This window comes from Culicoides brevitarsis, chromosome 2 (assembly GCF_036172545.1).
Source record: "Culicoides brevitarsis isolate CSIRO-B50_1 chromosome 2, AGI_CSIRO_Cbre_v1, whole genome shotgun sequence".
In the NCBI taxonomy this organism is placed as follows: domain Eukaryota; kingdom Metazoa; phylum Arthropoda; class Insecta; order Diptera; family Ceratopogonidae; genus Culicoides; species Culicoides brevitarsis.
The window spans coordinates 10,829,179-10,849,727 of NC_087086.1; the positions used below are offsets into that span (position 1 = coordinate 10,829,179).

Sequence of the window (20,549 nt, forward strand, 5' to 3'; positions counted from 1 at the left end):
ACAACTATTCAAATCTCACTTTATTATTACTGTAACATATCTCTGCCGCGCGTGTGTATGTGTGTTAACATTATATCTACAACATACACACACACACACACACAGTGTTTAAAAAACATTTTTCTTTCTTATTTTTATTATTATTCCTCGTCTCCGTCTCTATAAAATGTGAAATGAAACACACAAACGAACCAAGTACTCAACTTATGTCCACAAGCTATTCAATTTTATGAAGCTATGAAAAATATTTTAAAAATATATGTAGGTATGCATGATGGTGGAACACTGAAACAGCAACTTTTAAACGTAACAAGAGTGTAAAATTTGAAAAAGCAAAAAAAAAATCACTTCATTTATTTAATATTATTATTTTTTTTTTAAAAGTTCCAACTAAACATCGCTTAAGATAAATTATGTAAAGTTATGATATTTGTATTGAATTTTAACATAATTATTATTATTATATTTGTACACACTTAAAATTAACAGTTCTTTTTATTTTTCGTTTCAGAATGTCCGACAACGAGCAGAAAATTAAGAGGAATATTTAAAAAAATGATGATAATGAATAAAATAAAAAATAATATTAGTATGAAGAAAGAAACAAAGCACAAAATGTTAATGAAAAAGTTGATAAAAGTGTCGTGAAAAAGATAAAGAATGTGTATCATCAATAAAAAAGAATAAAAATGAGTTGATGAGATAGTGAATAACAAGAAAAAGCAAAAAAAAAATTGACAAGGACTAAGAAAAGAATCTTTAAACAAAATACATATTAAAAAATATTTATAAAGAAAAAAAAATCTACAAAACGAGATAAAGCCAGGCAGAATCATGTTATATCATCAACAAATTAGTGTTATATTATTATTTATTACTTGGCTTCCTTTAATAGTAATTGCTCATGGCCCTGGGCCAGGAATGCAATTTTATGCGCAACGTCGTCGCTCGTCGTCGTCGTCCAACGACTCGAGCGCAATGCAATCGCGATCTGTCGATACAACGGCCGAGTTTGAAATTGCCGAAGGTGAACCAAAGAACACACTTGTCGGTTATATTCCAACGAAACCCGGGTTCAAGTACCGCTTTAACGAGCCACGCAAAGAATTCTCCCTGGATGCAGTTACGGGCGAAATTCGCACACTCGTCGAATTGGATCGCGAGCAAAATGACCACTATGATTTGGTGATTTTGTCGTCGCAACCCACATATCCGATCGAAGTACGCATCATAGTCACGGATATTAACGATAATTCCCCCGAATTTCCCGAACCAATGATCAATGTGACATTTTCCGAAGCGACTCCAATACAAAGAATTTTACTAGATGTCGCCCGGGACAAAGACATCGGCTCGAACAGCATCTCCGATGACTACAAAATAATCGGCGGCAACGAAGAAGGAAGATTTCAATTGGCGGTCACTACAAATCCGAGTGGCGACATCACCTATCTCCATCTTGAAACGACAAATTCACTTGATCGGGAGACTTGTGGCATGTACATGTTAAATATTTCCGCCAGAGACAATGGCATCCCTCAACGTTATGGATACCTGCAAGTTAATGTGACAGTCCTCGATGTCAACGACAATCCGCCAATTTTCGATCACAGCGATTATATTGTCACTTTGAACGATTCGACGCCGCCAAACACCAAAATTCTCGAAGTTCATGCCTCGGACATTGATTTAGGGATAAATGCCAAAATAAATTACTATCTCCCGAACACGGAATACCAATTCAGCATCGATCCGGATACAGGTGCCATTTACACGACAGACAAACTTTCCTGTCCCCGACGACAGGATTGCAACGAATTCGCCCGAAATCCCGGGCAGTGTCATCGTAGTTGCGTTTTTACCGTTTATGCGCAGGATTTTGGGAGTCCCCGTCAAAACGGGCGAACTTATGTCACTGTCAACCTTTTAGACTCCAACGATCACGATCCGATAATAAAATTTCAATTTTTCCCCTCGACTAGTAAAGTTGCCACAGTTGATGAAAACGCCGTTAACGGCACAGTTGTCGCTGCAATTTCCGTTTTAGACATGGATGAAGGCACGGATGGTCGAACTTCGTTGAAAATTATTGCTGGCAACGAATTGGATCACTTTCGCTTGGAATGGGCAACCAGTTTTTACCTCATGCGCGTCAACAGTGTCTTGGATCGTGAGGAAATTAGCAAGTACAATGTCACAATTGTCGCTACAGACTCGGGAAAACCGCCGCGCTCGTCCATGGCATACCTGATTATTGAAGTAAATGACGAAAATGACTACGAACCAGTTTTTGAAAAGTCTGAATATCAAATTACCTTGTCGGAAGCGGCTCCGATCAACAGTTACATTTTGGTGACATTAGCTAAAGACGAAGATACGGGCGTAAATGCGGAAATTTCGTATGATTTTGTGTCGGGGAATCAACGACAATGGTTCAAAATTGATCCAAAAACGGGATTAATTACGACAAACTCGATTCTGGACCGCGAAATTCAAGATACGATCGTTTTGAATGTCTCGGCGCATGATGGCGGTCCAAATCCCAAGTACGCTTATAGTTTGGTGAAAATTGTGTTACTCGACGAGAACGATGAATATCCGAAATTTGTGAAAAATGAAGTTAACGTGACATTTCCGGAAAATAATCAACCGAATACGCTGATAACGACACTGACAGCGGTCGATTTAGATCAAGGCACGAACGGGAGTGTCGTTTATTCCTTACATCCGATCGATTCGTACAAATATTCCAAAATTTTCGCAATTGACAGCATTTCCGGGAGACTTGTTGCTAAAATTAAACTCGATCGGGAGATCGCTTCGAGCTACAAACTTCGAATTATTGCCCAGGATCAAGGTGTTCCGTCGTTAAGTAGCGAAGCGGTTGTTCACGTGACCATTAACGACATCAACGATAACTTCCCGATAATTTATCCGACCCAAATTTTCATCATTTTAGACGAATACACGCCGATTGGAACGCAAGTGGCTCAAGTAACAGCTACGGATGCCGATACCGGCTCAAATGGCGTTGTGAGTTACAGTTTCGAGAAATCCGACTTGTTTAACCTGGATTCCAAAACGGGAGCGATTTTCGTGAAAAATAGCGTAAAAAACTATTTGGGACAGTCGCAAAAGTTTAAAGTTCACGCCTCAGATGGAGGCAACAAATACGCTCAAACACCCGCTACAATTCAAATAATGAAGAAAAATGACGTGAAAAACGTGAATTTCGCCCAAAACGAGTACAATTTCGAGCTCGTGGAAGATAACGGTAACTTACCTCCCGTTTTAGGACGAAAAGTCGGGCAAGTAAAAGTTGAAAACCGTGGATTGCAAAACTTTATCGCAGAAAGTCTTGAATTTTTCATCGTCGATGGCGATCCAAACGGAAATTTCAAGGTCGATTCAAGGTCAGGGGTCATTTCCACGGCAAAAGCGATCGATCGTGAGCTGATTCAACAGTATTCGTTGACAATTGTTTGTTACACGGGCGTCGTTTACGGCAAAGTGACCGTAAATATAGATATTTTGGATGTAAATGACCAAAGTCCCACTTTTGACAGCAGTTGGGATGAAATTTTACTTGACGAAGACACGCCCGTGGGTAAAGATATCTACATTTCGCGCGTCAAAGACCTCGATGAACACAAAAGTGCGCAAGAAATGATCTTCAATTTGCTGGAAAACCCTCATGAAGTGTTTTACATATCGCAACAAGGTGTCCTGTACCTCAATAAAACGCTGCAACTTGAACCGGGAACAGTTGTTTATGTCAAAATTCAGGTTCAGGACTCATCGGATGCGACTTTGGCTTCTACAATGACTCTCAAAATCACAATAAATGACGTAAATAATCACTCACCGGTCTTTGACTTTACCTCGTACGAGACTTCGTTGTCGGAAGGTACTCCCCTCAACACGAGATTCTTCCTTCTAAAGGCCTCCGATGTCGATTTGAACGAAAATGGTCGCATAATTTACGAAATTTCCGATGGAAATGAAAATGACAAGTTCGGCGTGTTCCCCGATGGCTATTTATACGTCAAAAATCAGCTGGATCGTGAAGAACGGAACTATTACTCGCTTTATGTGACGATCCGGGACAATGGAGTGCCTGTTCGGAAGTCTACAGTACCAATTGTGATCCACGTCAAAGACGAAAACGACAATAAACCATATTTCACGAACAATACTTTCACGTATACCATTTCGGCGGGCGAGCCAAAGAACTCTTTCATCGGAAATTTGCAAGCCAACGACAAAGATATCGGTCGAAATGCCGAATTAATTTACGCAATTCTCACAAATCAGGATGATTTCGAGGTAGATGCTCGTACGGGCTTCATTAAAACCTTGAAACCGCTGAAAAATGCCGGGCAAGAGATCCGTTTCGAGGTTTCCGTGTCAGATAACGGCGAAAAAGTGCGTTGGAGTGACAAAGCAACTGTCGTGGTGACTGTGAAAGATGTCCAGAACAAAGCCCCGGAATTTGCGAGAGAAATTTATTCGGTTAATGTCTTGGAAAATGCGAATATTGGAGCAGTTATTTACACAATTCATGCCTCCGATGCCGATTCGTATCACTTAATCTCTGGAAACGAGCTTGGATTTTTCAAAATTCAAAAAGAAAGTGGCGTAATTTCTCTTGTGAAAGGTCTCGATCGGGAAATGCAAGATTTTTACGAATTAAAAATATTTGCTGAGAACGGAATTAAGCTCAATAGTACTGCAATTGTTAAAATTCACGTTCAAGATGTCAATGACAATCGCCCAGAGGTGACGACAAAATCTTTTTCCTCGTCGATTGAAGAAAATGCCGTTTCTGGCACGAAAATTGCCCAATTTTACTGTAACGATGCCGATTTAAATGAAAAATTAACATTTTCCATCACGCATGGGAACAAAAGAGATCTTTTCCGCATCACAGAAGACACGGGAATTCTTCTTCTTCATAAAACTTTGGATTATGAGGACACTCCGATGCATCAAATTAACGTCACATGCTCGGATAGTGGCACTCCATCCCTCGCGACAACGATTTTGTACAAAATTTTTGTCATCGACATCAACGATAATCGTCCCAGCTTCCCAAATACCGCCGTTATTCGTCAAATTAAGGAAGGCCTGCCGATAAATAGTAAAATTCTAACGTTACTTGCTGAAGATTTGGATTCCGGTAACAATGGCAAGATAAAATACAGCATCGTCAATGAAAGTCCCAAATTTGACGGGTATCCGTTTTTTGCGATAAACGACACAACGGGCGTCATTCGAACGTTACGCGAAATCGACCGTGAAATTATCGACAATTTCAAGCTGACGATCAAGGCAACGGATCAAGCAAGTGATCCCATGAAACGACTCGCCTCCGAGAAGCTCGTGACCGTTATCGTCGAAGATGTGAACGATAATGCGCCGGAATTTATCTCCATGAATGCCGTTATCAAGTCTCTCGATGATGTCCGTGACGGGGTTTTGATGAAAATTAAAGCGCGTGACATTGATGCCTCGACAAATGGCGAAGTTTCGTACTCGTTGGTCCATCAAGCGCAAAATACGGAAAATTTATTTCAAATTAACCGGAATACGGGAGCATTATCGATGAAACAATCGATTAACAAATCGATGAAACAACGTTTGATGATACGTGCGACAGATGAAGCAGCTCAAAATGAACGAAAAAGTACGGATTCGTATTTGACGATCATTCTGGCGGACAAAGAAAATGGCCCGGTGTTTGATAAAACGGAGTTAGTTGGAAGTGTTTACGAAAATGAACCAACTGGCACGAGTATTTTGAAAATTAGTGCGAAGCCAACCTCAAATAATGGGGGAAATGTTGAATATTATGTGACTAATGTCACGAAAGATGATGATGAAATCGCCGATAGATTATTTGATGTCGATCCAAAGACGGGAATTTTGTCGACAGCAAGTGTTTTGGACAGAGAAGGTGGCAATGACTTCTACATGGTCGAAGTAACAGCGATTGAAATGCAAAAAAGTTCCATCAAAGCGTCATCGTTGAAGGTAAGAACTTAGAAATTTGTTAAAAATATCAGACAAAAAGTTTTTTTTTTCGCATTTTTAAATCCACTTCGTTCGCGCATATTTTAATAAAAATAATAATATAATCGGAAATGTGTCTGCGTTCCTGAATTTTATCACACTTTTTGTACTTTTATAATGTTTTATATGCATTGATTTAATAAAAATTCGCTTAATGGATCGTCCTGTTCTCTTCACATTTTTATCTCATATAATATAATAATATTTAAGCAAAAGCGAAAAAAAAATGCATTCTTCATGCTTTATAATAGTTGTTGATTCACCGTTTACGTTTTACGTGCTGCAAACGACAACAACAACAAGAACAACGCACAAGAGACATGTCCCATGTATAAAAATATATTTTTACCTACATAAATATATGTTTAATGAATATTAAATGGCAGACACAAAATGTATGACAAAGAAAAATGCACGAACATTTTAATTAGCTTTCAATGTTTTAATATTGAAGATAGCGTGAATGAAAAACTTTTTGTACAAAAAAAAAAACGAGAGAGATTCACAAGAGACTTGACTGGTTTGGATTTTTTTACCTTCTTCTTCAAAGAGCTGGAAAAAAACGAAGGCAGATGAAGGCCAATCACTTTTTCAACGAAGATGAATTACACGCGCTTTTTTTAGAAATGTTCTAAGAAGAAGAAATATTTTTTGCTTCTTTTTTTCTCTTTTGACAAAGATGATTAAACTCTGCGAAAACGATTTAATGTTGATAAAAAGAAATATTTAAGCAGAAGTGTCACCGAAAATAAATAAATTTTAACACTATTTTCTATGACGTTTTTTGTAAATAGAAAATGTGATTTGAGCTACGTTTTGGTATTGAGAGTCTGTCTGTTTATTTTGTGACATGACATAAAGAAGATGAATGAAAAATTTAGACACTTTTAATTTCTAATGTTACTTTTTTGCATTTCTAGCATGTAAACAAGAACTTTACTTCATAATGAAATTTTTGTAAAAGACAAGTGATATTTCGTCATCTTAATATTAATCAAACAATAATTGGGATCTATTTATTATTTTGAGTAGCGTTGTGTTGTTTATTTCTTTAACGCTTGCCGGCACAGTTTTCCAAAGAAAATCAAAAATTTTTAAAAAATTCTTCACTTTAAACATTTTAAGTTTGGCTTTTATTCATCAAATTTTTTTACAGCTCAAACTTCCCGTCTTAAAATTTTCAGATAATTATTTAATTGAATTTACAAAATTTGCTACTTACTTTTGTGCATACTTAAGCCGCTTTTATTTTCACTTTAAATTTTCATGGTTTAAACATAGCAAAAAATCATTTTGAACAATAAAACAAAAAAAATCTTTTATTCACTAAAAATCAAATTTTTGTAAATGTAAAAATATTGTAAAATTTTATATTCTTACCTTCTGCCCATTATTTTCTTCACATAAGTTAACTTTTGTTTTCACCTGTGAAGATTAAAAAAAACCCCCCTTAACTAAATTTCATCAAAGTTTAGACCTTTTGTAACATTCTTTGGAAACTTACCACATTTTTTCAATTTGTTATCTTTTGACTTTAAGCCGCTATTAGGTTTAATTCGCTGTCATTTAATAAATTTTTGGAGTAAAGTCTCCTTTTTCACCCTAATGTAACACGGCTACAGCCAACAATGCCCGTCTTACCATTTTCAGTTATTTTAAGTAGAATCCATATCAATTATATTTGCTGACTTACTGAGAACTTATCGGTCAAGTCTTGGCTATGCTCTTTTCAGTTTTACTTTCGTTGCCGATATTCTGTTAAAATCATGCTCTCTAGTTTTCGGCACTATATTTTCATGGTACTTGCGACAACATTAGGTTACAAAATATCATTTGTATTTTCTATTACAACTGAACAATTCAATAAAAGCGAATTTAGACTGAATTGTTTTCCTGCAAATAAAAAAAAATTAATAAATGTAAAAATATTGTAAAAAATTATAAATTCTTACCTTCTGAGCCTTAAAAATACTTTTAGATTAAAATTCATTAGTTTTCTTCACATAAGGCAAATTAAAAAAAAAAAGTTAAAAATTTCATCAAAAATGTGTATTTTTATAATTTTTCAAGAAAATTTTTCAATTTTTTGTATTGAAAATCGTATTTCGACATTAAATTTTCTTTAAAAAAAAATATCATGAAAATTATTGATTTTTTTTTTCAAAAAAAAATTTTTACTAATTTTAATTAAAATGTTTTTAAATCAATTTTTAATACACAAATATCAATGTAAAAAACTCAAAAGAACAAAAAATTGATTAACGATCAAAAATTTTATAAAAATTTGGCATTTTGTATGAAAAACAGTATTTCGGCATTTTTTACTTTTTTTTGCCCCCCCTCCATTTTTATTTCAAAAATTTTGAACAAAACTATTGAGTTTTATTTGGATTGGCCTAACTATAAAAATTTAAATTTATCATTTAAAAATGCGCTCAAGTCCATAAAATATTCAACATTAACCCACACACTTTTACTAAAATATTTTTTTGACTCGAAATACCGAATGACCGTTATAATAATGTTCTTTATAAATTTTTAGATTATGTATTTATTCACACTGTAACCTGTTTCGCAGGCTGCTAACTATATATGATTTCTGTAACCGATAAAATGTGTATCTATCGTTTGCTTAGTTCATATTCTAATAAAGCACATATTTTGTCTCTTCTGTTTTGCTAATAAAATTCCAGATTAAATTTTTGAATATTTCTTAATTTTTATCTTATTATGAAATAAAGTCTTTCACTGCTTAGTATGGAAGTATTTTTTAAAAGACAACAAAAAAAAATGAATTTAAAAACTTGATGTGAAAGACCGTAAGCAGGCTTATTGCTTGTGTAAACTAACTAATCAAAATAGACACACCTTACTATTAAAAGAGAAGAGAAAAAAAAAAATAAAATTCAAAAATGGTAATCAAGAGTGATTTACAATGAGTTTATTTCCCAAATGCTTCGAGTTAGTGCTTTTTGAATAGAACATTAAAAAGTTTATGTATGTGGTCATTTCCAGCGCACCACGAGAAATTCACACAGAGCGAGTTGAGTCATAAATTTCAAGCTTTAGAAGGGAATGTTGGTCTCTGGGCGTTATTTTTTTTCTTTTATTCTGTTTAATTTTAATGAAACATGTCTGAGAAATCACTTACTTTCGAGTCTTATCATTATTTCCTTTTGGCAAATTGTTTTAAATTGTAATGATTTTTATTTTTAATTTCAGGTTCGCATCAACATTCTCGACAAAAATGATTCCCCGCCAAAAATTGATGAACCCATCAAATTTAGTGTGTCAGAAAATGAAGATGTTGGTTTCGTTATAGGTAATTTTTTAAATTTTTTTCACTATTTTAAATATTTTTTAATAAAAAAAAATTTTTCATGTAGGAAAAATTTCCGCTACCGACGCTGACTTAACAGGCCATCTCCAATATCTGTCGGAAGACAACAAATATTTCAAAATTGACAAAGATTCCGGCGAAATTCGGGTCACAAGTCCCTTGGATCGTGAAAAAATCGACAAATTCGAGCTCGCTGTGCAAGTTACCGACGAAATTCAACACACAAATTCTACCGTTGAAATTGACGTAAGCAAATTGAATGCTTTGTGAAAGATTTCTTGCCGTTAACGAGATATTTTTATTCACAGGTCATCGATGTTAATGATAATGCACCCGAGTTTCTCAAGTTATATTCGTTTGATGTGCCAGAAAATGTTACTTTTGGCTATGAAGTTGGTCAAATTGAGTCTGTCGATAGTGATCTCGGTCAAAATGCACAAATAAAATATAGCATTGTGTCAAATTGGGCGAATGATATCTTCAATTTGGACAGTAATACGGGAATTTTGACTGTAACTGGGAAATTAGATTATGAAGAGGTGAGGAATTTTGTTTGAAAAAATTTTTTTTGACAAAAATTAATATTTTTTTGTTAAATTTTAGACACAACATTACATTTTAATTGTGCAAGCAGAAGATAAAGGAGAGCCATTGAGTTTGAGCAGCACCACAACTGTTTATTGCAACGTTATTGACTTGAACGACAATGCGCCGTACTTTGTTGCGAAACATTATAGCGCTGCGATTCTTGAAAATGTTGCTGTTGGCACGAAAGTCATGTCTGTCGAAGCTTTGGATGAGGATTCAGGTGATTTTTCTTAAATTTTTTAGTTTTAATAACAGAAATTAATTCGAAATTCCTTATTTTTAGGCGAAAATGGTCGAATTACGTACTCAATTGAGTCAGGAAATGACAAAGGAGCCTTCGAAATCAACAATTCAGGAGAGCTTTACACAAAAACTTTGCTAGATCGAGAAGAAACCCAAATGTACACGTTAAATATCAAAATTGAGGATAATGCGAGACTCGTTTCTGAGAGACTTTCTGCCACAACTCAGGTTAGAATAATTTTTCAACCTCAAAAAATTAGTTTTTATCTAAAAAAAATATTTTTTTAGGTCATAATTTACCTAAAAGACGTCAACGACGAAGCTCCAAATTTCGTTAGTCCAAACCACACGACCGTAATGGAGAACAGCATTGTCAATTCCATCGTTATGAGCGTAAAAGCTGTCGATCGTGACGAAGGAAATAACGGATTGATCAAATACAGCCTTTATTCCGACAAATCTGTGCCATTTACGCTCGGCAGCAATGACGGTGTCTTGAAAGTTTCGGGTCCCATCGATCACGAATTGCAGAAGGAGTATTATTTGTACGTCACGGCGCACGATCACGGCAATCCAAGTCTCTCGACTGCGATGAATCTCACGGTAGAGGTCTTAGATGAAAATGACAATTCGCCAGTTTTTGATCCGAAACACTATTCGGCGTCGATTGCGGAAAATGCGAGTATTGGAACGAGTGTTTTGCAGGTAAAAAATTTTTTAAAACATTTTTTTTTTAATTTTTCGTCTCCAGAACTGTTTTTAATTTTCTATGAGAAAATATTAAAAAATAATTAATTTAAAATTTAATTATAATTTTAAATAAATTTTTTACGTTCTCAAAAATTTTTAAGATTTTTTAATAATTTTTAAATGATTTTTTTTTATTTATTTTCGTTTTTAAATTAAAAAAAAAATTAACTTTTATCAATTTTTTTCATTTTTTAATTTTTTTATTTAAAAAAATTTAAATTTTTTAAAATAAAAAAAGGTTTTTTTTTTTTCAAATGATTTTTTTTTATTTATTTTCGTTTTTAAATTAAAAAAAAATATAAAATAAAAAAAATTATTTTCAATTTTTTTCATACAATTTTTAATTTTTTTTTTGTGATAAATTTTCTCATTATATTTTTTTTATGTTTGATTTAATTTATTTTGACAAATTTTAATTAATTTTGATTTTTATGCTAAATTAAAAATTTTTTAATCCACAGAAAATAATTTGATTAATTAGTTGAGAGACAAAAATTTTATATGAAAAAAAAAATAAATAAAATTCGAGTTCTATAAATTTTTTTTTATTATTTTCATATTAAATTTTTTATGATGAAATTCAAAAATTTTTTATTTTATTTAATTTTAATTTTTGATTATTTTAAAAATCTGTAAAATGATACAAAAAAAAGGACCAAAAAATTGAAAAAAAAAATTTTTTAAAAAAAAAAATTATTTTTAACAATTTTTTTCCTTTTCACAGGTTTCTGCAACCGACACCGACGAAGGCTACAACGGCGAAGTCCGTTACTCAATCATCTCGGGCGACGTCAACGAAGATTTTTCCATCAGCGAAGACACCGGAGTCGTTCGTGTCGCCAAAAACTTAAACTACGAACGAAAAAAGCAGTACAATCTCATTGTCAAGGCCGAAGATCGCAGCAAGGACATCAATCTGGCAGATGCTCGTTTCGACACTGCTGACTTGAGGATCACCATCAAAAATATCAACGACAACATCCCGCTATTTCTGGATTCGCCATACGTCGTTTCCATCATGGAGGAGACAATTTTACCGAATGACGGATACTTTTTGACGGTAAAAGCGTTCGATGCCGACTACGGCACGGATTCGCAGAAACATTTACGTTACTTTTTAAAGGAAGGCAGTGCCGACCTCTTTTCCATTAGTTCCACGGGTGACATTTCACTGCGTACTGTTCTCGATAGGGAAAAGGAAGCAAAACACACGTTAACTATAATCGCCATTGACTCGGACATTCAAACGTTTACGGGAACAGGAACAGTTCACGTGCATGTTCAAGACATTAACGACCACGCGCCAATTTTTGAGCAACAAACTTATTTCGCGACTGTTGAGGAAAATCGCCCAAATAGCGTTGTTGCTCAGGTAAAAGCGTTCGACGAGGACTTTGGGTTAAATTCTCTCATAAAATACACCTTGGAAGGTCCCTTTTCCGATCGATTTGACATCGATTCCTTCACCGGAGAGGTTCGATCTTTAGTTAGCTTCGACAGAGAAGAGTTGCCATATTATTATTTTAATGTCTACGCCACGGACCAATCGCCAATCAATCCGCGAACGACTAAAGCGAATCTTACGATCAAAATTTTGGATGAAAATGACAACGCTCCAACATTCAATCGTGAGTTTTATAACATTTATTTGCCGGAAAACCTCGAAAAAGATCAATTTATCTTCGGAGCACTTGCTACTGACACTGATGAGGGTCCCAATGGCATGATCGAATACACCTTAGAAGGCAATGATGCCGATTTGTTCTCAATTGACCCGATTACAGGCATTGTTCAGACCCGAGTTGACCTTCGCGACATCCATGACTACAAATTTTCCATCAAAGCCGAAGACATGTCCGAAGAAGAAGAACGAAAATTCTCCGTTTGTACCGTTATTGTGTCTATTAAACCTTCGAAACTCTTTCCGAAATTCATTTCCAACAAAAATGACTTCAGTTTCAATGAAAACGTCGCCAAAGGACAACTTTTTGCGACAATGCAAGCCACTTCTCCCAAAACAGGTCGTGCTTCGACCATAAAATACTCAATAGCAAGCGGAAATGCCGTCGCCATTAACGAAACCACGGGAGCTTTGTCCATAAGTGACATCGGACTCGATTACGAAAGTTCAAGCGAGTACAAAATTTGGGTCGCTGCAACAGATTCTGACTCACCGCCACTCACGACGACACAAATGATCAAAATTAACGTCAAAGATGTCAACGACAATGCTCCAGTAGCGTCAAAGGACCTTTACGAAGTCACAGTTATGGAAGAAGAATATCCGCCAGTTCGAATTGTCACGATTGAAGCAACTGACAAAGATACCGAGAAAAATGCCGAGTTTCGGTTCTTTTTGAACGATTCGATCGACGAAAGTTTCGAAATCTCCGAAGAAACTGGCGAAATTCGAACTTTAAAGAAACTCGATCGCGAACAACGTTCCAGTTACGAATTGAAGGTGAAAATTGTCGATATGGGATCGCCAGCGATGACGGGATCGACAACGGTGAAAGTTAACGTTCTCGATAAAAATGACAATCCGCCACGATTTACGCGACTTTTTAACGTAAATGTCACAGAAAATGCAGAAATTGGATTTTTCGTCATTCGTGTGACTTCTATCGACTTGGATGTAGGCGAAAATGCGAATGTCACGTATTTGCTGTCAGAAAATCCGGGAAATAAGTTCAAAATTGATCCGTTGTCGGGTAATGTAACAGTTGCTGGTCACTTGGATCGCGAGCAAGAAGAAGAGTACATTTTGAAAGTTGTAGCGACTGATGGAGCTTGGCGTTCTGAAACAACTCTCTCGATTACCATTCAAGATGTCAACGATTGTGCTCCGATATTTGAACACAGCTATTATAGCTTTAATTTTCCCGAATTTCAGAAGAAACGGGCTTTCGTGGGACAAGTTGTAGCCAATGACCTTGACAAAGGTGGTCCAAATTCGATAATTTCCTACTCACTTCAACGACCTTCCGATATTTTCACTATTGATCCAGCCTCAGGTGAGATTTTCAGTAAGAGAATTTTGCATTATAAACAAACAAAGTTCTCGCCCGAGAATATTTATTCGTTTGTGGTGTTGGCGACGGACAATGGCAAGCCTCCGATGTACTCCGAATGCGTTGTGAACATCAATATCATCGATGCCAACAACAATAGTCCGAAATTCCTGCAAAGTACGTACATTAAACCGGTACTTCAACACACGAAATACGGACAACAAATAATTCAAGTGGAGGCGGTTGATACTTTAGACTTTGGCATCAATGCGGAAGTTTCTTATACGATTACCGGCGGAAATGGCTCGCACTTTTTCAATATCAACCATAATGATGGCTGGATTTCGACAAGTCGTCAAATAATCGATGAAATTAATCAAGTGTTTGTACTTCAGGTTAAAGCTCAGGATCGTGGCATCCCTCCGCAGTCGGATGAGGCTCTTGTGAAAATCATCGTGAGTGGTCAGAATAAAAATACGCCAGTTTTTACAGCTCTCAGCTATCAAGTGATCGTTCCGGAAAACGAACCTGTAGGTTCAACAATTCTAACGATCAGTGCCACGGATTCCGATGACGGATTAAACGGAAAAATTGTTTATTCCATCTCGGGCGGCAATGATCGCAATGAATTTTCGATAGATCCAAACACAGGAGCAGTTAAAATCACAAAGCCATTAGATTATGAAGTTGTTTCAAACTATCAGCTGAACATCACGGCACAAGATCTTGGTTTCATCTCTCACAGTTCAGTGGCAATGTTGAAAGTGATTGTCACAGATATCAATGATAATGTTCCGTTTTTCGAAAAAGACGAGTATCACGCTTATTTGGCGGAAAACAGTCCCATTGGAAGTTTTGTCAACTTTGTTGAACCTTTGGTTGCAAAAGATCGCGATTCTTCCAAGTTTGCTGTCATTGAATATTCACTGTTGTCAGGAAATGGCAAAGATTTGTTCACTATTGACGCAACAACGGCTCAAATTAAGTCAAAAGTCGTATTTGATTTTGAAGAAGAAGATTCATATGAGCTCATAATCGCTGTACGGAACCCAAATAGCAAGTCATTCAACAAAACCAAGTTGAAAATTCACATCACAGGCATTAATGAGTTTGTTCCGAAATTTGTGCAGCAAGTTTTCCACTTTGACGTTCCTGAATCTAAAGAAATTGGAACCGTTATTGGTACAGTAAAGGCCACAGATCGTGATTCTGGTCCCGATGGTGAAGTTTTCTACCATTTGGTTGGAAATCACGACAAGGGTTTCATGATTAACAAAAATAAAGGCGAAATTAAGGTTGTTCGCCCGCTAGATCGGGAGTCACAAAGTCGGATAATTCTCACAATAATGGCGAAAAATGCTGGAAGTATTCGAGGCAATGACACTGATGAAGCGCAAGTTGTTATCTCCATCCAAGATGGCAATGATGCCCCTGAATTCGAAGAGAAATATTATGATTTTACAATTTCGGAAGATGTGAATCCAGAAAGCTTCGTCGGAATGGTCAAAGCTACCGATAAAGACATAAAACCGCAAAATAATCAGTTTAGCTATTTGATCCTCGATGGAAATGTGAATCAATCTTTTACCATTGATGGGCAAACGGGTAAAATTTTCACGCAATATCGCTTGGATCGGGAGACACTGGCGCAGTACGAGTTGAAAGTCGGAGCGATTGACACTGGAATTCCGCCGCAAACGGGAACTACAGTTGTTAGTGTGACGTTATCTGATATTAATGACTCTGGGCCGAGGTTTGAAAGTGGCAGCTTGATTGGATATGTGATGGAAAACGAGCCACCGAGCACAAGTGTGATGACTTTATCTGCAATTGATGATGATCTACCGCCAAATGGAGCTCCCTTTACGTATACGATGATAACTGCGGGACGTCAAAATTACTTTGCGGTCGATAAGTTAACAGGAGTTGTTCGTACCACTCGAAGTATCGATCGTGAAATGACCCCGGAGCTGAAATTCGTTGTTGAAGTCGAAGATAACGGTAGTCCAAAGATAAAAACGCAACACACAGTCATCGTACAAGTGCTCGATAAGAACGACAACCCATCACTGCCACGGAAAATCCATCTTGAAGTCTTGTTGTACAAAGGACACATTTTACCAAACACGCTAATCGGTAATGTTCGTCCTACAGATCCTGATTTAACGGGAAATTATCGTTGTACCTTGTTAAATGTTGAAACAAGCGGATCCAAGGGTTCGAACAATGAGTTTGCCTTCAACAAGGATTGTCTTCTAGTCACTACTGAACAAACACGCCTACAAAATTACACGTTGACCATAAAAGGTAACGATGGATTGCATCCTGACGTGCCGGTGTCTGTTTATGTCTACTTCCAAAAGTTCAATGATGAAACAATTCAAAATTTGATATCGATTTACGTCGCCAATACCACAATTGAGGATTATTTCTCGAAAAATCATGAAAAGTTCAGGGATATCATCAAAGCAAGTGTTTCCAAAGAAGCGACTTTGAAAATTTTCAGCATCAATACCAAAAATGAAAGCATTGAAATTATCGCTGGCATAGATGATGCCGGAAAACTCAAATCTGCTGATTTCACAAAGCGTCTTTTGATGAACAAAATGGACTTGCTTTCATCTCTTTTCCAAAGAAAAGTTGTAGTTGGATATTCGCCGTGTCAAGACGTTGCATGCGAAAATGGCGGCACTTGCAAGAGCAAACTTCAGGTGAGCGCACATCAAAGTGTTGCGGAAACAGAAAACTATGTCCTCGCATCACCCATGATAACAAACGATTACGAATGTGTCTGCATGGAGGGCTACTTAGGAGATCAATGCAAAAATTTGAAGAATGTTTGCACACCAAACCCGTGTCAAGCGGGCGGAAAGTGTCGACGACAGGGTTTCGACTTTCAATGTTTCTGCCCCATGGATCGCGAAGGAAAATATTGCGAACTGGAAAAGGGTGATTTGTGTTCGCAAGTAACTTGCCAGAATGGAGGAACATGCAAAGTTAATTCTGATGGCGTAACATCGTTCTGTATTTGTCGCCCGGGTTATCGTGGTGCAAACTGCGAACAAATTATTGACACATGTCGACCTAACCCATGTCAAAATGGAGGAAGTTGTATTCCGCTGAAGCCTGGATACAAGTGCACATGTCCGAACGGATATTTCGGAATTAATTGTGAAAACTCCTCTTTTGGCTTTGGTGAGTTATCATACATGCTGTTCCCCGAACTCGATGCAACAACAAACGATATTTCCATAATTTTTGCAACAACAAAACCAAATTCGCTTTTGATTTATAACTACGGATTGCAAATCGGAGGACGTTCAGATTTCATTGCTCTCGAAATAATTGCTGGAAAGATCGTTTTCTCATTCGGTGGTTCACAAACTGCGATAACATCCTTAGTGATGGGCAGCAATCATCGCAGTGTCGCTGATGGTAATTGGTATAAAGTGATAGCTACGCGAAATGGTCGCGTTATGTCCTTGAGTGTTTCGAATTGCACAGATAATGGGGAGACTTGTGAAAAATGTCAAGTTGGAGATTCAAATTGTTACACAGATGACATTGGACCAACTTCAGCATTGAACTTCAATAAAAACTCCTTGTTAGTCGGCGGAATTATGAATGAAGATTCGATCTTTAATCGACCCGGGCAAGTTCATACAGATGACTTTATTGGATGCATTCACAGCATCATGATCAATGGTCGTCCTTTGAACTTGAACAGTTCGATTAAGTCAAGTAATGTTCAACCACGTTGCAATCGTGTCAATGGTTTATGTAGCAAAAGTTCAAAGCTCAATACTTGTGATAAAGCATCACCTACCTCATGTATCGACCATTGGGATCAAGTAATGTGTGCCTGTCATGATAACATCTTTGCTCGCGACTGCGAAACTTCATTCCAACCTATTTCACTCACTGAAGGAGCTTATGTCGAAGTTGTGATTGGCAATAAATTCCGTCGAACGCAACTTTTGCCTTCGTTTTACATCGGAAAACATGCCTGGTATAGCAAACTTAACACAAGAAGACGCGAAATCAAAGCAAATAGCATGACAGCATTCCAACTTGGCGAGTTTCAACTTAGCCCTCCGCGATTCGTCAGCATTTCCTTCAAAACTGTCAATCCGAATGGTTTACTCTTGTTCTCCAACACAAATTCGAACAAATATTATTCAATAGTTGAACTACGAGATGGTCAAATAGTCTACACATCATTCAAGGGAACAAAAGTTACCTTAATGAGCAAGCAACCAACATACTTTGCCGATGGTGAATGGCATACAGTTCGCATAACGATCGATTCAAAAGTCGTTAAGATGACCGTCGATTCTCAATCGATCTATGAAGAGCTCTACGTGTCCGAACTTCATGACATTCTCGATCCGTATTTGACGGAAATGTTCATCGGTGGCATTGCAGAAAGTTTTGTCCCATCAGACGTAATGTTCAAGAGCTTCGAAGGATGTCTCGCAAACTTCACAGTGAATGATGAAGTTCAATCCTTAAGTGGAAATGGAGGAATTTTCACCAACGTCAAGAAACATGGAAAAGTTTTCAAGAATTGTTATGACTTGGCAAAGTTGGGAGGCGCGCAAGTTGCTGATCCATTAAGTATTGGATTGTCGCTCGTCATTGGGTTCATTGTGATATTGCTGATTGCTACAGCGGTTTCTTTTGTCTTTTTCCGTTTCCATAAGCAACAGAAGGAAAAGTCAGGCATTCCTCCAATCACCCCAACTTCAATGCCTTCAAAGCAAGGCGGAAGTACTGTGATTCTTGGAAGAGCTTCGAATGAAATGCCGATCGGGTATCATGGGGATAATAATGATCTCCTTCGAAGAAAAGGAAGTCACTATACTGGGCAAGAACCGATTACGAAAAAGATGAAAGATCGCGAAATCAGTGGCATTGATAGTACTCAAAGATCCCAAAGACCAGACATCATTGAACGAGAAGTTGTAAAAACCTCTTCGTTGCAAAGAGATGATCCTCACCAATCGTTATCGATGCATGAGCATAATTCCAACTTAGAACTTGAAGAATTCGGACATAATTATGACATGGATAACAATAGCTCAATTGCGCCTTACCATTACAAAGGTTTCCGTGATGGCGTTCGCAAGTTCAGAGCAAGTCCTTTGTCAATGCCTGGATATCACAAACATCAACAGCAACATCGGCATTCACCACATCACGCTCCGCATCATGCCCCATTTGTGCCGCGAGTTACGCCAACCAACAATCAACAGGGTTTGGCAAATACTACGCGACAACATCAAACGACTCCTTTAGCGCGACTTTCTCCAAGTTCCGAACTAAGTTCACAACATCCAAGGATTCTAACCTTGCACGATATTTCCGGTAAGCCACTTCAAAGTGCTTTACTTGCGACAACTTCAAGCTCCGGAGGCGTTGGAAAAGACGTGCTTCATAGCAATAGTGAGCGAAGTCTCAATTCTCCTGTGATGTCCCAACTTTCAGCTCAAAGCTCTTCCGCTAGTCGCAAAAATCTCATGTCCCATTCACAAAAACCAAACATTCCAACGATCAATAATGACGCGTTAGGTCTAACCACGGACGAAATTGAACGATTAAACGCTCGTCAACGCACTTCGAGTCTCGTGTCGACACTCGATGCTGTCTCTGTGGTTAGCAGTAGTGAGCCACGTGTCGCCAATACACATTTACCGCATCTGCATCACGCACAAAACGATGCAATTAGCTCGACATCATCCGACGAAAGTGGAAACGATAGTTTCACCTGCTCCGAAATTGAATATGATAATAACTCGATTGTCGGAGACGAAAAATACCACAATCCAACCGCAGATGTGGCCAAAAATGACGTTACCGATAGTGTAAATAAGCCGGAATCAACGTTTGACGGCACTTATGATTCGTCGTTTCGCGGATCTCTCAGTACCGTGGCGTCAGACGATGATTTGTCGTCGCACATAGGGAATATTTATAGGCAACCGACAGCGCATTGGGACTATCTTCTCAATTGGGGTCCCAATTTCGAGAATTTAGTGGGGGTCTTTAAAGATATTGCCGAATTGCCAGATTCGGCAAATGGAGGCACAATGCGTTTACCCAATAGTATACAAAAACCGTCCGAAGAATACGTGTAAAAAAAAACAGAATTATAGTTAACAATAAATTAAATTTAAAAAAAATCTCTTCTTGCCATGACGTGCCACACAGATATTTCATCTTGTATCAAGATGAGCTTTTATGTACAATAAATGTTTTATAGATAAAGAAATGTCACCAGTGAGAACCATTTTTGTAAAATAGTACACAATAAGTTGCATTTATAGCTCTGTAGAAACTAAAAAATGTCATAAATTGCCCATTTTATCATAAGTACTAACTCAAAACTTATAGATAAACAAAAAGACTGTTTAATAAATAATAATTTTAATTGAAAAAAGTTGTAGATTTGTTAAGTATAAGGAATAGTTAGGAGTATTTTAGACGATTTTTATATGAAATTTAATTAATAATAAATGATTGAAAATATCTAATGTTTTTTTTTT

The 20,549-nt window shown here is 37.0% G+C and overlaps 1 protein-coding gene across 1 annotated transcript; it reads left to right on the forward strand.

The window, feature by feature from the left end:
- The first annotated feature begins 978 nt into the window (after positions 1–978).
- On the forward strand, positions 979–20,141 carry LOC134828498 (cadherin-related tumor suppressor). The gene is made up of 8 exons (XM_063841477.1): positions 979–6,033; positions 9,295–9,394; positions 9,459–9,658; positions 9,721–9,951; positions 10,016–10,220; positions 10,284–10,471; positions 10,532–10,948; positions 11,718–20,141. Exons 1-8 carry the CDS (start codon positions 979–981, stop codon positions 20,139–20,141), a joined length of 14,820 nt encoding a protein of 4,939 aa, XP_063697547.1.
- The last annotated feature ends 408 nt before the right edge of the window (positions 20,142–20,549 follow it).

Coding starts and splice junctions, on each gene's coding strand:
- LOC134828498 (XM_063841477.1), top strand. CDS start 979: ATGCAATCGCGATCTGTCGATACAACGGCCGAGTTTGAAATTGCCGAA. Junction 10,221..10,283: donor AGCTTTGGATGAGGATTCAG/GTGATTTTTCTT, acceptor CCTTATTTTTAG/GCGAAAATGGTCGAATTACG. Junction 10,949..11,717: donor TTGGAACGAGTGTTTTGCAG/GTAAAAAATTTT, acceptor TCCTTTTCACAG/GTTTCTGCAACCGACACCGA.